Source organism: Hyperolius riggenbachi, chromosome 5 (genome assembly GCF_040937935.1).
Source record: "Hyperolius riggenbachi isolate aHypRig1 chromosome 5, aHypRig1.pri, whole genome shotgun sequence".
Lineage (NCBI taxonomy): Eukaryota > Metazoa > Chordata > Amphibia > Anura > Hyperoliidae > Hyperolius > Hyperolius riggenbachi.
In genome coordinates, this window is record NC_090650.1 from 304,521,223 (window position 1) to 304,539,770 (window position 18,548).

The 18,548-nt window shown below is 45.1% G+C and overlaps 1 protein-coding gene across 1 annotated transcript in view; it reads right to left on the reverse strand.

The window, feature by feature from the left end:
• CEP192 (centrosomal protein 192) overlaps window positions 1-18,548 on the reverse strand; it is a 206,933-nt gene that overhangs the window by 147,590 nt on the left and 40,795 nt on the right. Inside the window, 7 exon segments of the mRNA XM_068237131.1 lie at window positions 552-717; window positions 1,437-1,586; window positions 1,686-1,757; window positions 4,220-4,353; window positions 7,580-7,721; window positions 11,962-12,011; window positions 14,525-14,652. Coding sequence (XP_068093232.1) covers window positions 552-717; window positions 1,437-1,586; window positions 1,686-1,757; window positions 4,220-4,353; window positions 7,580-7,721; window positions 11,962-12,011; window positions 14,525-14,652 — 842 coding nt within the window.

An 18,548-nucleotide genomic window follows, 5' to 3' on the forward strand; every position in this document is an offset into this window, starting at 1 on the left:
TCGGACGTCCGCCGGGCTGTACTGCGCATGCGCAGAACTACTGCGCATGCGCAGTACAGCCCGGCGGACGTCCGATGACGTCAGAGCGCCGGCGTGGGACGCAGAAGTACAAGGACTTGGAGCGCAGAAGAGCCCGACCTGGCAGCCGGCCTGGCCAGGTCGGGTCGGCCACCGGAGACCACCGGGAGCCTGCGGAGCGGCGGCGAAAGCACCTCCTGCCTGCCACGGGCTGGAGGAAGCCCCAGGTAAGTGGAAATTGATTTTTATTTTTTCCCCACCCTCCCTGAACCTTCCCTTTAAGTCTGACTGGATTACCAACATGCTTGCTTCAGGTGTGGATAATTCAGATACTACTACAGCCAGGAAGATCAACTGGACTGCCAGACAACTGGTATTGTTACAAAGGAAACAAATACGGCAGCCTCCATATCCTTTTCACTTTGTGTACTTTAAGGAATACCCCACTTTACGTTCAGTCCATTTATTACTAATCCACTGAACCCCGTTCATATTAAAACAAATACAGTAACAAAAACAGATGCAAAACATACCAACAAGGGAAGCCCTCGGAGAACCAAAACCATGACCTTCTGCAGACTGTCTGTGAGATAAAGCTGAACCAACACCAGGTACAGTTAACCGTTCATTTGAAGTTTCCTCCTCTGAGCTGCCTCCATCTAAACCAGGCCGAAAGCTTGGTCTATGTTGCTCTCCAACCTATAAAAAAAAGAGAAGTTTAAAAACATACTCAGAAAAAACTGGAAAGGTCACTGAAAGACTCGCACAACTATAATTTATTACTCATTTGGTATACCAATCTATTACTTGTACACAACCAACCTCCCTACTTGTCAGATGCAACAAAACCTTCCCAAACCTCACTGCTCTAGGCCCTACACCCTCATTTGTCAGTCCAATCTAAGCACTGGCATGGATAGGGCCCTAATGGACTAGAGTTCGACACTTGTGAGTTATATGAAGAAAAGTAAAGATAAGTAAAGAAGCAGCTCAAACTCATACTTTCCTCATATGTAGGACATCAAATTCAGTGGAACAGAATAGAAACGTCTGCAACCAGCCGAGGATCGATAACAGGCTTAAAAGTGATCTTTATTTCATGCATCAAGCAGGAGAAGGCCAAGTGTTGGTCCGATACACGTGAGCCTTCTGTTTAAAGCTTGTAATAAAGATAAGATAATCGATCTTTGGCCGTTTGCCGCTCTGCTGCTATCCAGTTATACAAAGAACGATCTAATGAAATTTTAATCCACGAAAAAACCCATTCAGTGATGAATCACAACCAAAGTTTGTCTGGTAAAAAACGCACAACAAGTGATACAGTCCTGGAAAATTCACAATAGAAACCCTAGAATGCAAAAGCTTAAAAATGACATTACAAGCTTAGGACAGTGAATAAAATAAGTTATAATACTTACCAAATGTCTTGTTGCACTATCTAAAAAATGCTCTCTCTGTAAAGGTTGCTGTGCAACTTTCTCAAACTCTAGCTCTACATCGTCATCACTAGCTGGGGCTGAATCCATCCCTGTTGCTGCCAATCGTACTTGAAGCATCTGAAAGTCTTCCTAAATTCATGAACATAACATAAATCATAAGCACCAAACCTAACAAATGAAAACATAAAACAGCCATGGTCTAGAGTATAGAAGAAAAATCATAGTTACCTCAAAGTCATCCTCATACTCAGGACAATCATAATCTTCATTTAAAACTTTACTTGAAAAACTCAGTGGTCCCTAAACACAAAAAAGTTAAATTATTTGAGCAAAAAAACAAAAAACAAAAAAAAAGTTAAATTATGTTTTTATTACTGTCGAAGTGTAACTGCTATACTAAAAAACAACAAAAAAAAAACACGTTAAACACAAAGCGGTCTTTGAGGGCTACACTACACTTACAAGTCAAAATATTATGAAATTGATGGAATATGTATTATAAAAGTTATTGCTGTATCAATAGCAACACAACTGAAATGCCCAAATTGGCAGGAACCTTTAAAGGACACATCCAAGGAAGAAAAAAAAAATAAAAAAAAAAATTACCCGGGTCTTTGTTCAGCCCCAGGCACTGTAGCTCCGGTGTCCCCTCAGTTGCAGATGCAGACCTCGCCACGTTGGCATCTTCTGGACCTGCGCGAACGCACAGCTGTGCTGCTCGCAGGCGCAGAAGATGCCGACTTGCAACAGAGGGGACAACGGAGCTACGGCGAGGTACATATTGGCTTCCAGGGGCTGAAGAAATCCCCGGGTAAGTAGATCTTGTCTTTTTTCCTCTGACCTGTCCTTTAGGGCTCGTTTCCACTGTTGCAGTGTGGAATCGCCTGGATTCCACCGCGGACGAAATCGCATGCAGATGCGTTTCCGCATGCTGTTTTCCCCGCGATTTCGCATGGCTAAGAAGCAGGCGAATTTAACCATGTCACTGCCTGTGTAAATTTCCATAACATTACATGCGAAATCGCGGGGAAAACCGCATGACAAAGCCACATGCGATTTCCCTATTAAAAGCATTGCGGGCGATTCGCCCGCATTCCAGCCGCACGTGAAATCTGACGGCTCTGCCGTGCAGATTTCCCCCGCACACCAAAACGCACCCGCACGACGCACAAGTGGAAACAATCCCATCCACTTGTATTGCCTATGCGAATCCGCATGCGATTCGCTATGGTGGAAACTAGTCCTCAAGGCAGTGTTTCCCACCCCTGTCCTCAAGGTCACCAACACTGCATGTTTTGTATAAATCCACAGAGGGTAGTTGATCAGCTGTGTTGCAATACTAACTACTCCACCTGTTATTGTGTGTGGTTTCCTGAAAAACATGTACTGTTGGTGGGCCTTGAAGACAGGGTTGGGGAACTCTGCTTTAAAGCGGAATGAAACCAAGCAATTCTTTGCTCTAAACATTTACTTACAGCATATTATATACTACCAGCATTTTTTTTTTACTAGAACAGCATTCAAAGGGTTAAACAGGACAGAAATACTCAAGGCCGGAAAAGCTGGATCTGAACTAGATAGAATGTTATCTTGTGTTTAGTTGTATCAAGTGAGAAATGTAAACAAACACTTCTTTGACACTGCAGTCTCTCCTGAACAAAGACAGCCAGAAAATATTTCCACTTACATTTCAACATGAAAAAAACAGTTATGAATAAAATGCAAAGTCCGCTCTCAAAGCAAAAAAAAAAAAAAAAGTGTACTTTGGAAACATGTAATTTCTAAATTAATAATAATACTTATGCATAAAAGCAAATATGATAACCACATGGCATATCAAAGTAGGAAAACATGGTTTTATTGATTATGTCAGGGTTTTATACCGCTTTAAGGGGTAGAAACCCAAGGACCTGGAGTGGTTAATCTTATTTTTTAAAATTCTAAAGTTGAAGTGAAATGAGAAAAATAAAAAAAATTGGCATGTGCACATGTATGTACACTTTTTGCCATGAAGCCACTAAAAAAGCCCTGGTGCAACCAATTAACATCAAAAGACGCCCTGCAAGCGTTGCAGAGTTCCACCCCAGAGACCGGAGTATCTGTCCATAGGACAATAAACCACACAATCCATGGAGCTGGGTTTTATGATTGAGTGGCAGAAAAAAAAAAGCCACTGCTTAGCATTAAAATTAAGGCACATTTTGAGTTTGCCAAAAGGCATGTGAGCAACTCCCCTAATGACTGAAGGAAGATGCTTTGGTCAGATAAGACGGATATTGATCTTTTTTAGTCACTAAGAAAAAGGCTATGTCTGGCGCAAACCCAACACCATCGCCACAGTGAAACATGGTGGTGATGGCATCATATGGGGATATTTTTCAGCAGCAGGGATTGGGAAAATTGTCTGAGTAAAAGGAAAAATGGGCGTTAATAAAAACAGGGACACTCTTGAGCAAAACCTTTGTCCATCAGCCAGCGATTTAAGACAGACGTAGGTTGACCTTCCAGCCGGACAATGACCTGAAGCATGCTGCTGAAGCAACACAAAGCCTGAGCCCAAGTGGAGAGACGCTTTTGCGCCTGCTCTAGAGAAGGTAAATATTTTCATGCCCACTGTTTGGGGGCTTCTAGCGCTGCCACCGTGGGACGGAGGACGACAGGAGAAGCCTCGTTAGGATTTAGAGGCTTCCCCCTCTCGAGGCAAGTATCCCATGAGAGGGTTTTTGTTTTTTTATTACAGGTTATGGTTTACAAGACCCCACCATGTGAGGTACCATTTGCGGCTCCTGAAGTTCCTGTCCCTCAATAACACCCCGATGCATTCCAGGTGGCCGAAGTTGTCTAAAATAAGCCTCTAATTCATGGTCAGAAAATCCTTCATCATTCAATTCTTCATCTGTAAGTAAATAAAAACAGATTATTAATTGGAAACAATACATTAAAACTGTGGAACATATATAATTATGTAATGCAACTTTGGCAAGTAAAAAACATTTTGCCTTCAGATGCACTTTAATGAAAGAGATCAGCCAATATCCATCACATAAGTAAACCTTTGAGTTTAGGAACCAAAACTAACAGGCATTGTTCTGTAATACCATTCAACACAAATTCTTTATGGCCCCAATGTTTTTCGCTTTAAATGTGGTTAGAGTAACTTATTTTTTCTTTGATTGGATGTCAATGTCCTATTGGGCAAGATGATCTAGAGTGGGGACTGGAGAGATTATAATGCAGAGAAGAGTCCATTTCAATTTTAGTGTAGTCATAAGGTAAAGAATACAGATTACCGCAGAACTGACAGAAGGTTTCCAGAATAGAAATGATCTTTTGGAACTGCAGTAGATGCAGGCAGAGACGGGTGAGTTGCAGAGTAAGCTAGGCACTCACATTTGTTAAAGGGACATTTTAATTTTTAAATAGGCGGGGACACATGCATACTTTAGGTCTGCTAGCAAGTGCAGTGAGTTAGTTTCAAGGTCGATGGATGTGGCTTACCATGACTGGATTATATCCTATCCTCTGTTCAGACTGCAAGGATTTGACTGAGAAAGAATTGGCCAGACATTAGTCATGCAGGAATTGACCAGTGTCTGGGCTCCTGACAAAAACTTTAAAGCGGATCAGAGATGAAAAACTAACTATAACAAGTAACTTGTCTATATATCTTATCTAAAGTTTAGATAGTTTACACAGCAAATCTAGCTGCAAACAGCTTTAACCTCCCTGGCGGTTTATTAAAATCCGCCAGGGGGCAGCAAATACGTTTTTTGAATTTTTTTTTTCTTTTTCATGTAGCGAGCCAATGTCTCGCTACATGATAGCCGCTGCCGAGCGGCATCCCCCCAGCCCCTCCGCCTTCGGCGATCGGAGATCAAGAGATCCCGTTCAAAGAACGGGATCTCTTGGAGGGATTCCCCCGTCGCCATGGCAACGGGGCGGGATGACGTCACCGACGTCGTGACGTCAAAGGGGAATCCGATCCACCCCACGGCGCTGCCTGGCACTGATTGGCCAGGCAGCACACCGGGTCTGCAGGGGGGGGGGGGCGACGCGTATGGCGGCGGATCGGCGGCGATCGGAGGTTACACGCAGCTAGCAAAGTGCTAGCTGCGTGTAACAAAAAAAAAAATTATGCAAATCGGCCCAGCGGGGCCTGAGCGGTGCCTCCCGGCGGCATAGCCCGAACTCGGTTCGGGCTTACCGCCAGGGAGGTTAATAGAATATGATTATTTATTCTTGGAATACAATGACAGCAGCCATGTTTGTAAACATTACACAGAGGCAGGCTTATCTGCATCTCAGCAAAAAACCTAATCCCCCTCCACCCTCCTCCTCCTCCCCTCTGCCTCTGAAATCTCTGGCTAGTAATACCTCCCCCTCCTCCTGCCTAGACTGAGCTCCCATGAGCTCTTGCTACTGTCTGAAAGTGCCTTGGCTCTCTAAAAACCTGTGGGCGTGGCTTGTTCATAGGGAATTAAGAGTATTATTACAGACATCCCGACGAATCGCCCAACTTAGGGGCGGGAAACGCGTAGATGGGCGGAGCCTGTGCATCCATGTGACCTACTCCATACTCTGCACGCTGACCAGATTGCGGAAGTTCCGCTGGCGTCTGTGATCTGCACGATCTGAACGCATAGGAGAGGGTGTACTGCCTGGCTGCTGGAGTGCTAGTGAACACAAGCGGAATTCCGTTCCGAACACCCAAATCCCAGTGGCAAGTTGCGGACAGTGTGGGTACCCACTGAAGGAACTACACGACGGAGGTGGTGAGATAAACAGCGTTACCATCTGTGCATGGCTGTTAGCTGCTGCTGTACTAACTGCTGTACAAACTTATGGGACTATCTCTGTGAGAAGTACAGGACTACATTATATCTGCTGCCGTTCGCTGTTATACAGTTGGATCCCTCTGCTCCCTATGGGTTGCCTAATATCTGGTTAAGCAACTATCCACTGAATTACAGTACTTTAAAGTGCGTTTTTTGGCGCCATGGCTGCAAGTGTGTGTGGAGGAAATGTATGAACTGCCGGCTTAGATTAGATGGTAATAGGTCAGAGTCGTGTTCATTATCATTGTGTCGCACAGATGCTCCAGCAAGGTTTTTATAGTACACTGGAGGAATAGAATCCGCACACCCGCAGGTAGAATCCAAGGGTTTTTATTTAATCCAATTCACAAAAGCAGTAAAAATGGCTGACATGTTTCGGATCATATCCTTACTCATAGCCTGACAGGCTATGAGTAAGGATATGATCCGAAACATGTCAGCCATTTTTACTGCTTTTGTGAATTGGATTAAATAAAAACCCTTGGATTCTACCTGCGGGTGTGCGGATTCTATTTCTCCTGTATCCTGATTTGCCGCACTGGTTTCCAGCACCTTGCTTTGGGTAGCAGAGGTAGAGCGACCTTATCTACTACATTTAAGGTTTTTATAGTGTTTTAGACGGCTGATTTTTGCATGTAGTCAAGCCTTTTTGTACAGTGTCATAATAAAATGGTCTACCTGGCAACACATTAAGAACCCTAGCCTCCTATGTATTTTTTGAATTAAGAGTATTAAAACAAAAACAAAAAAGTGCGCCCTAGTGGCTGTAGTTCAAACGCTTTGAGTCCGCCAGGAGAAAAGCTCAATATGAAAATGTCATTTGTCTTGTCTAAGCGTAGAACCCAAAAGGCTCTTGCCCTTTACTATAGGGGCCCAGGAGGCATGGTTCAGCTTGTAGTTTAGTCAGATTTGTAGAATAACCAACATCTGACGAGTCACCATGGTGATGAAATATGTAGAGTTCAGTGCCGAAGTAAAGAGTGATGTGACTGAGTAATGGATCAGTGTGGTGGGAAACATTCAGGTAGGAGGCTCTCAACACTTTTGAAAGCAGTTATAAAAACGTAGTTTCACAAGTTGCTATGAAGTGGAGGTTACCACTTTATGAGTTGAATCTCAAAGTGGTAATAAAGCACCACAAATGTATCTTTTGTGACAATCTGCTGTTGTCGTGCACTATTTTGCGATGACACTACTTAGAAAATACCTGGAGCAGCTTTGATTTGAACCTGGTTCACTGGATTTCAGAGAAGCATTTAAAAGGAAGCGAAGCTCGTTTCACAATACCTGATAAGCTGCTCTCTAAGCTGGCAATCGATGTTAACTTCTCATTTTCCAAAAAACTTGCCACAGATGAACTGGTCTCTTCATCACGGATATCACGCATTTCTTTTTGTGCATTGTTCAATAATGGTGGCAACCTGGAAAACTTTAAATATAAAAACTTTATAGTTTTGTTCTAAAGTGCAAGGTTCATCTAGGTGTGCTTAACCACTTTCCACAGGTCCTCCTAAAAAACAGAGCAATTTTTACATCATGCTCCTCCCATTCGACAATAACTTTATTGTGACATATCACATAGAAATCATCTATATAGTTTTTTCCTCCACAAATTAGGCTTTCTTTGGGTGGCACTTTTTACTAAGAATTGTTTTATATACATTTTAAGGGGAATAATAAGAAGGAAAAAAAATGAGAATTATTATTTCTCAGTTTTCAGCCATTATAGTTTTAAAATATAACTAGCTGCTGTGGATAAAACCCACACAGTTTATTTGCCCATTTGTCCCTTTATTACACCGTTAAAATAAATTGTATTATGGGCATAATTTAATTTAGTCATGAGGGCTAGTGCACACCAAGCATTTTTGGTAGCGTTTTCAAAACCGCTGCCGCTTGTGAAAACGCTTGGCTAATGTATCTCAATGGGATGGTGCACACCAGCAGTTTGAAGTTCAGCAAACCGCAAACGTGGCTCCTGCAGCATTTTTGTGGTTTGCAGATGCGTTTCTGCCTCACTGTAAAGTTTAGGAAAGCGGAAAACTGCTCTGAAAAATGCTAGATCAGAGCTGTTTTCCAAGCGTTTTTGTGACAGAAGCTGTTCAATACCAGCTTTATTGTAACAATATATGAAATCTGCCACACAAAATGCTCCAAAAAAAACACTAGGCACATTTAGAAAACCTCTCTCAACATGGCTAGAATCGCTCTGAAAATCTGCTTCAAAAACCTCTAGCGTTTTGCAGATCTGCTAGAGGTTTTTGGTGTGCACTGGGCCTAAAAGAGAATTTTTTCAGTTTAGTGATTTTTAATACTATATATCTAATTAAAAGCCTTTTATTTGCAAAAAACAGTGATATACCCTCATTACATACATATTAAAAAAAAGTCTATAACTTTTTTTTTTTTAAACTTTAAAAATGGTGTCTTATTTTATTTACAAGTTTTTTTTGTTTAGCTAACTATAGGGTAGGGGTGAATTGTGTTAAAATGTAATAAAAAAATATGTATACAAATGTGTGTATGTGTACATGGGGGTGAATTATTTTTTGGCCACAAAATGGCATTATACTTAACTTCAGAGTATTGTTAACCTTTTGAGTGGTCTTGCTAGCCCAAGTCCTTTGCTATGAAACTGTGTTTCTACTGATAAATGAGCTGTTAGCTAGCACTAGGCTAGCTAGTATATGTGGCCGGCAGCCCCCTACCTCCCCCCCCCCCCCCCGATCACCCAGAATCCCCCCCGCTTATACATTACCCAGCCTGGCTCCAGCGATCGTCACAGCCTCCCTGCACAGCTCTGGCCTTATCTATGGGGAGGATCAGGTCTGCGCATGACATCATGCCCGATCCTCCCCATAGAGAAGACCGGAGCTGTGCGGGGAGGCTGCTCCGATCAATAGAGCAAGGCTAGGTAATGTATAAGCGGGGGGATCGGGGGGGGGTTATTCTGGGCGATCGGGGGTGCCGGCCACATATACTAGCTAGCCTAGTGCTAGCTAACAGCTCAATTATCAGTAAAAACAGATAGTTTTATGGCGGCGGACTCCGGAGGCCAGCAAAACGGCTGAAGCTACATGCCTGACACAGTGTCGGGCATTCCACTCAGGAGGTTAACAGTACTCAGTGTATCCATTTATGTGAATGAAATGCTGGCGTCAGCGTGATGCCGGCTTTCCATTCATTGCAGTCAGCAATTGAGATGGGAACAAAATGTTCCCAGTTCTCGATCACCATATCGGCTGAATTGCAGCTGAAACGAACAGCTGTGGCACAGCAATTGGGAGCAGCGAGGTAAACAAAGCTGGTACGTGTATTTATGCCCCTGGTTGTGAAGCACTGTGCGGGGGACAGAAATACATTATGCGGCAGTCCAGTTGGAGTTAAAATGTATTAAAACATCAGTCGCGGGGCGGGTGCAAGAATATAGGTATATCTCTGTCCTGCACCCTCACATATTCCCAGGCTTGGTAAAATTTGCCTTCACAGGGGAAAAAAAATTCCTTCCCAATTCCAGGTGCCAGTCCCTATATCAACACCACAAGAATTGACCTAGTAATTATAGCCATGGATTTTCATCAATTAAAGTATACAAGCCTCCTTTAAATGCAGATCTAGAATTTGCCAATACTACTTCCCGTGCCAAAATATTTAACCTTTTAACCATTCCACATTAGAACCCCCATCCTAAATAGATGGCAAAAGTTTTTCCTCCATATCCAGATCAGGTCTTATTCTTTGTCCAAGCCTAGGGGCAAAAAGCTCATCTCCCAAGATTTTGTATTGCCATCTGATGTATTTATTAGTTTATACATCATTTTGTAAGCTAAATAAGCCCAGTTTGTGCACCCTATCTTTGGAAGTGTGCCCTTTCATCCCCTGTAAGTATTATATAGATGTAAGGCGCATGACACTACATTTGTCACCATTTGCGCCGAAATCCTCACTGCTGCCCACCTAATGTATAAATGTGACAACACCCCCTTCCCCTTGTGTGTGCATTTATATATCGCCTGTGCTGTGTCAGCCTCCGAGTGGTGTCCTCCGGGTGCTATGCGCCGCTGCCAGCGTGTATGCAGCTGATAGAAGAGCCACACAGAGAAAGGACAGACGGACACCACGCGGAGGCCGCCACAGGACATGTGATGTATAAATGCACACGTGGCAGAGCCATATTATTATTATTATTAATATAGCGCCGACATATTACGCAGCGCTGTACAGTGTGTGTGTGTGTGTGTGTGTGTGTGTGTGTGTGTGTGTGTGTGTGTGTGTGTGTGTGTGTGTGTGTGTGTGTGTGTGTGTGTGTGTGTGTGTGTGTGTACATACATACACATATATACACACACATACACACATATACACACACATATACATATATACACACATATACATATATACACACACATATACATATATACATATATACACACATATACATATATACACACATATACATATATACACACATATACATACATACATACATACATATATACATACATATACATACATATATATACATACATATACATATATACATACATATACATATATACATACATATATACATACATACATATACATACATATATACATATATAGTCTTGTCACTTACTGTCCCTCAAAGGAGCTCACAATCTTATCCCTACCATTGCTATTTGTCTATATTATGTAGTGTAAGTACTGTAATCTAGGGCCAATTTTTAGGGGGAGCCAATTAACTTATCTGTATGCTTTTGGAATGTGGGAGGAAACAGGAGTGCCCGGAGGAAACCCACGCAGACACGGAGAGAACATACAAACTCTTTGCAGATAGTGCCCTGGCTGGGATTCGAACCAGGGACCCAGTGCTGCAAGGCGAGAGACCCAGGGACCCAGTGCTGCCCATATGCGGCGCACTGCACTTGCAGCCTAATTGACAAATGTTCTGGGTCAGCAAACATTTTAGGCAGCACAAGTGAACATCTTTGTTAAGAACTGCTGAGAATTGAAAGTGTTACATCAGTACTGTACACCCTTTAACCTGAGAAAGTTAAAGAGACTCTGTAACATCAAAAACGCCCCCTGGGGGGTACTCACCTCGGGTGGGGGAAGCCTCAGGATCCTAATGAGGCTTCCCACGCCGTCCTCTGTCCCACGGAGGTCTCGCTGCAGCCCTCCGAACAGCCGGCGACAGGCCCGACTGTTCAATTCAATATTTACCTTTGCAGGCTCCAGCGGGGGCGCTGTGGCTGCTTTCGCTCCGAAGGAGGCGGAAATACCCGATCTCAGTCGGGTCCGCTCTACTGCGCAGGCGCCGGAGACTTGCGCCTGCGCAGTAGAGCGGACCCGACGGCGATCGGGTATTTCCGCCTCCTTCGGAGCCGACAGAGCGCCTGCGCAGGAGCTAGGAAGGTAAATATTACGTCACCGCTGTACGGAGGGCTACAGCGAGACCCCCGAGGGACGGCAGACGGCGTGGGAAGCCTCATTAGGATCCTGAGGCTTCCCCCATCCGAGGTGAGTACCCCCCAGGGGACGTTTTCGTTACAGATTCTCTTTAAGGGGCACTTAGATGCTAGGAAGTGTGCATTGAGTGACTGATAAACAACGGTTTGAAAAAGAATTGATCAACACTGCACTAAAAATAACTACAGCAACCTAAAAATGGAAAAATGGTTGTTTACCTGGTCTTTCAGTTTGGCGTCTGAAATTGAACTTGACCCACTCGAAACATCTAAAAGAAAAAAAAAATGAAAACCCAAATCGAGATTTTAAAATCTTCTGAAGTTTTCCAATGCATGTTATAAGGAAAATTAATAAACAATTCCCATTTTCATTGCAATTCTGCAGTAAACACTTGAAGCACAGATAAACTGACTGATTCATTTTACTGTTAAAAAAAAAAAATAAGCGCACATGCGCCAGGACTGTCACGCAAGGCGCCGCGATGACACGTAGTGGCCGGCGACACTCAGTGGGAGTGACGCCAGTAACGGAGCCAGGAGGAACTTGCAGCCTAAGGTGGGCTGGAGGAAGACCCAGGTGAGTAACAATTTTAAAATTTACCTCACTGCTCAGGGTCCCTTTAAAGAGGAACTGTAACGACAAAACGGCCCCTGGGGGTACTCACCTCGGGTGGGGGAAGCCTCAGGATCCTAATGAGGCTTCCCACGCCGTCCTACGTTACCTTCCTGGCTCCTGCGCAGGCGCTCTGATGGCTGTCGGCGCCGAAGTAGGCGGAAATACCCGATCGCCGTCGGGTCTGCTCTACTGCGCAGGCGCAAGTTTCCGGCGCCTGCGCAGTAGAGCGGACCCGACGGAGATCGGGTATTTCCGTCTATTTCCGTGCCGAAAGTCGCCACAGCGCCCCCGCTGGAGCCAGCAAAGGTAAATATTGAAGCTACAGTCGGCTCTGTCGCCGGCTGTTCGGAGGGCTGCAGCGAGACCCCCGTGGGACAGAGGACGGCGTGGGAAGCCTCATTGGGATCCGGAGGCTTCCCCCACCCGAGGTGAATACCCCCCAGGGGAGGTTTTTGTTGTTACAGAGTCTCTTTAACATTGAAATGCAATCGCTCCAAAAATGCTGCATGTACCATGTTTGAGATTTCAGCAATCCCTCATCAATGGCAATCGCTACAGTGTGAACACTACCATTGACTGGCATTAGCAGCAGCACTTCGCTGATCGCCTGCGAACAGCAAAACGCTGCCAAAGCGCCCAGTGTGAACTAGCCCTTTTAGCTGAGAGCTTTTATGCAAGTTTTTCTAACAGTTTTCCTGAAAACTCAAAATGCATAAGACTCCGTTCCTACTTGCGTCTCATGTCTAATGAGTCTCATGTTTCTAAAACAGAATCGGCACCCGTTGATACGAAATAGCATCCTAATCCACAATCATCTCCAATGCGCAGAAATAGGGATTTGGACGCAAATTCAGAAACAAAAAAACACACTTTTTTTTTACCCCTCAAACGCAAATCACAAAGCCTATTGATCTCAAGCAACTCATTTCAGATCCAAATCAATGTGCAGTAAAACGAAGCAAACAGCACTTCGTGTAAACTGGGCCCTACGGTATAACATTGGCCTCAATTCACTATGCTTTATCTAACACTTTATCAAACATTTGATAATTTACCTCATGAGTAAAATCTAATTTTGAATTCACTAAGGTGTTAGCAAGGGCAGGGTTCTCTCACTTCTTGGAAGTTGTTATACATTTTACATAGTTTGGTTGGGGGAGGAAAAGAAAAACAAAAAAAACAAACAAAAAAAAAACCACACACCATCCTTAACCTGCACCCAGTTGATCCAGGGAAAGGCAACTTCCCCCCCCCCCCCCCCCAAAAAAAAAACAACATACAAGGCCTGGGCCAATTAGCACTGAAAGGGAAAAATCCCCCCCCCCCTCTTTTTTTTAAATTAAACTGGGGGGATATAGAGGAGGTACAGGGGACAGAGATGGCACAGTGTTTCAACTCATGTACAGATTCAGGCTAAGAAGGAACCTACAGTTCTTATCTCATTTGTTAACCACTTGCCGACCGCACGCTTATACCGTGCGTCGGCAAAGTGGCAGCTGCAGGACCAGCGACGCAGTACTGCGTCGCCAGCTGCAGGCTGATTAATCAGGAAGCAGCCGCTCGCGCGAGCGGCTGCTTCCTGTCAATTCACGGCGGGGGGCTCCGTGAATAGCCTGCGGGCCGCCGATGGCGGCTCGCAGGCTAAATGTAAAAACAAGCGGAAATAATCTGCTTTGTTTACATTGTACGGCGCTGCTGCGCAGCAGCGCCGTAAGGCAGATCGGCGATCCCCGGCCAATCAGCGGCCGGGGATCGCCGCCATGTGACAGGGGACGTCCTGTCACTGGCTGCACAGGACGGATAGCGTCCTGTGCAGCCCCGATCACCAGGGGACAGGTAGCAGAGGGAGGGGGGTGAATGTAGCCGCGGAGGGGGGCTTTGAGGTGCCCCCCCCACAACTAGCCTGCCCACCAGAGCGATCAGACCCCCCCTGCACACCATCCCCATAGGGGGGGAAAAAGGGGGGCGATCTGATCGCTCTGCATGAAACCTGATCTGTGCTGGGGGCTGCAGAGCCCACCCAGCACAGATCACAAAAAATAACGCTGGTCCTTAAGGGGGGGTAAAGGGTGGGTCCTCAAGTGGTTAACTGGAGACTACCTGTACAGCGCCTTGGAATATTTTGGCACTTTATAGAGCAATACAAATTATAATAATTAAAATTACCATTATGTAGTCCTGTTGGTAAGAGCTCCAAAGACCTGCGACCCAACTCCGTTGATGACTTGCTTGACACACCATTTTGAAATTGTTTTTTTGCATTTACAGTTCCAAGAAATGCTTCCAAATCCTCCCTGTTGAGAAAAAAAAAAGTTGCATTTCTTTGAAAAGATAAAAACTGCCATATCAAACAAGAATAAAGGTGTCCCATTTGAATCATGCTGAAAATCAAGATCTAGCAAGCTTTCCCCTATCTGCTTCACAGGAGGTTTCAGGCTGCATCCTGGCTCCCGCTGACGTCACTGGGAGGGTACTGCGCAGGCACAGTATGATCTGTCTTCAACTTTTTTAAAGTTTTGATCCAAATAACTCTCCCTTTACAAGGGATACTACACAATCTGGACTTAGAAGAAGTGCCCTCCTCCTATTTTAGCCAGACACCTCTCCTTGATGAAGTTACAAGTGCAGAAGTTCTAGCAGCCAACCCCACTGTCTGATCAGCAGCATCTAAAATAATTTATAGCATCAAATAAAGTAGTAAAGGAATCCAACTAAGTCTCTCTTGAGGTACCAGAAGTACTGCGCCTGCACAGAATGCTCCCATCCGAGGGAGCACGATTTCAAGCGGCGTGGCCGCAAGCTCGCACATGTACGGATGCGGGCAACATGACAAAATCGGCAGCTGCTATGGAGGGGCCCCAGGAGACTGGCTTGGAATGGAGCTGCAGCAAGGGACACATAGGCTTTCAGGGGCTGGAGGAAAATGTAAAATATATGTAAACATAAGGCCTGAACGATTTTAGGAAAAGATTGAATTACACGATTTCTGTCAGAAATTGCGATTTCTATTAAATTCCCGATTTTCTTCAAATGAAGCTTTAATCGCTAATTTTTCAATGCGCACAGTAACAATTGCAAACATGCAAAGACAGAAAATTACATTTTGCACAAATTCACTGTGTCCGACTGCAGCAAACCGCTATGCAGAATAGGTGGCCACAGTCAGTCACACCACAGCCCAGTCATCAGCATGATCATGCTGACACACTGTGCAAAGGAGCTGGAGGCAATACAAGCTTTGATTGACTGGCGTATGGGCGGAGTCTGCTGTCCGTGATATTACGATTGACAGGCGTGCGGGCGGAGTCTGCCGCCCCCAGCTAGGGATGTGCTCATGGAGGCTCTGGGAGTAGTGAGCCGCGCGAGATTAAGAGCCTGTGGGCAGAGTCTGCTGCCCGCTTAGCTGATAGGCTGCAGTGCTCAAGGGGAGAGAGTGAGCCGCCTCCCCTCCATCGCCGACCCGCAAGTAAGAACCGGTGCAACACCCGCTGAGCCGCCGCTGCACGGAGCAGCGAGCTGTGCACAGCGGGAGAGGGGACAGCTATACTGCCCGCAGAGGGGGATAAAAATCGCCACTATTTATTGTATTTATAAAGCGCCAAAATATTACGCAGCGCTGGACAATAAATAGGGATACATACAATATTTAGGGGTGACATACAGCAAAATGACAATGACAAACAAGAAAGACCAGATCATGCAGCACAGTATGAGTACAAGGTAATGCTTAGTCACTGGAGGGGAGCATGGAGATTAGGCAAGTTAGGTTCACTCAGATGCATAGCATGGGTTCGCAGTAATGGAGGTGCATGATCAGGTAGGACACAAAAGGAGGAGGACCCTGCCCAAAGGCTTACAATCTAGAGGAAGAGGTAAGGACACGGAAGGTAGGGGGACCAGAGTTCAGCTGTGGGTTTAGAGCACTTGTGAGGGGTAGTAGGGCAGAGTGAAAAGGTGAGTTTTGAGGGCTTTCTCGAAGATGTTGAAGGAGGGGGCTGCCCTAATAGGTGGAGGTAGGGAGTTCCATAGTGTTGGAGCAGCTCTTGAGAAGTCCTGGAGGCGTGCATGGGACTGGGTGATGCGGGGGGCGGTTAGGCGAAGTTCATTAGAAGAGCGGAGTGAGCGGCTAGGTGTGTACCTCTGAGTAAGATCGGAAATGTAGGTTGGACAGGTTTTGTGGACAGATTTGTAGGTCAGACAGTATCTTGAATCGGATTCTGGACTGGATAGGAAGCCAGTGGAGGGATTCTAGCAGGGGATCTGCCGTAATGGAGCGATGGGAGCAGTGGATAATTCTGGCTGCCGCATTCATGATGGACTGCAGTGGGGCTGTCCGGGTCATAGTGAGACCAGACAGCAGGGCATTGCCGTAGTCAAGGCGGGAAATTATGAGGGCATGGATGAAGAGTTTGGTGGTGGCAGACGTCAGGAAAGGGCGAATCTTACAGATGTTACGAAGGTGGAAGTTGCAGGACTTTGTGAGGTTTTGGATGTGGGGAGTGAAGGAGAGTGCGGAGTCCAGGGTGACACCCAGACAGCGGGCTTGAGAGGTAGGGCGAATGGTAGTGTGTTTAACAGTGACATGCACATCTGGGAGGTTCATGGATGGCCGGGGTGGGAAGATCATGAATTCCGTTTTGTCTAGGTTTAGTTTCAGGAACCTAGCGGACATCCAGGAGGAGATGGCTGATAGACAGGAGGAGACCTTGTCCATGGTAGTGGTGGATATGTCAGGGGTGTGGAGGTAGATCTGGGTGTCATCTGCATACAGATTATAGTTAAAACCCATGGAGGAGATAACCTTGCCAATGGAGGATGTGTATAGGGTGAACAGTAGGGGGCCAAGAACTGAACCTTGGGGAACTCCCACCGAGAGGTGGTTGGGGGTGGACGAGGACTCATTGAAGGCACTATGACGATCATGGAACCGCCGTTTCCGTGATAGTGATTTCGATCCTGAAACAATTTATCGTTCAAGCCTAGTAAACCTATACAAATAAGAAGCGTGTTTCTTCCAGAGTAAAATGCGGCATAAATTACTTTTCTTATGTACGTACACGTATACAGGGAGTGCAGAATTATTAGGCAAGTTGTATTTTTGAGGAATAATTTTATTATTGAACAACAACCATGTTCTCAATGAACCCAAAAAATATTTTTGAAAGTAGTTTTTAGTTTTAGCTATTTTAGGGGGATATCTGTGTGTGCAGGTGACTATTACTGTGCATAAATTATCGGGCAACTTAACAAAAAACAAATATATACCCATTTCAATTATTTTTTACCAGTGAAACCAATATAACATGTCAACATTCACAAATATACATTTCTAACATTCAAAAACAAATCAGTGACCAATATAGCCACCTTTCTTTGCAAGGACACTCAAAAGCCTGCCATCCATGGATTCTGTCAGTGTTTTGATCTGTTCACCATCAACATTGCGTGCAGCAGCAACGACAGCCTCCCAGACTGTGGTTCAGAGAGGTGTACTGTTTTCCCCTCCTTGTACATCTCACATTTTATGATGGACCACAGGTTCTCAATGGGGTTCAGATCTGGTGAACAAGAAGGCCATGTCATTAGTTTTTCTTCTTTTATACCCTTTCTTGCCAGCCACGCTGTGGAGTACTTGGACGCGTGTGATGGAGCATTGTCCTGCATGAAAATAATGTTTTTCTTAAAGGATGCAGACTTCTTCCTGTACCACTGCTTGAAGAAAGTGTCTTCCAGAAACTGGCAGTAGGACTGGGAGTTGAGCTTGACTCCATCCTCAACCCGAAAAGGCCCCACAAGCTCATCTTTGATGATACCAGCCCAAACCAGTACTCCACCTCCACCTTGCTGGCATCTGAGTCGGACTGGAGCTCTCTGCCCTTTACCAATCCAGCCACGGGCCCATCCATCTGGCCCATCAAGACTCACTCATTTCATCAGTCCATAAAACCTTAGAAAAATCAGTCTTGAGATATTTCTTGGCCCAGTCTTGACGTTTCAGCTTGTGGGTCTTGTTCAGTGGTGTTCGTCTTTCAGCCTTTCTTACCTTGGCCAGGTCTCTGAGTATTGCACACCTTGTGCTTTTAGGCACTCCAGTGATGTTGCAGCTCTGAAATATGGCCAAACTGGTGGCAAGTGGCATTTTTATGGGCAGTTCTTTTGCGCCTTGGTTTTTCCACACGCTTCTTGCGAC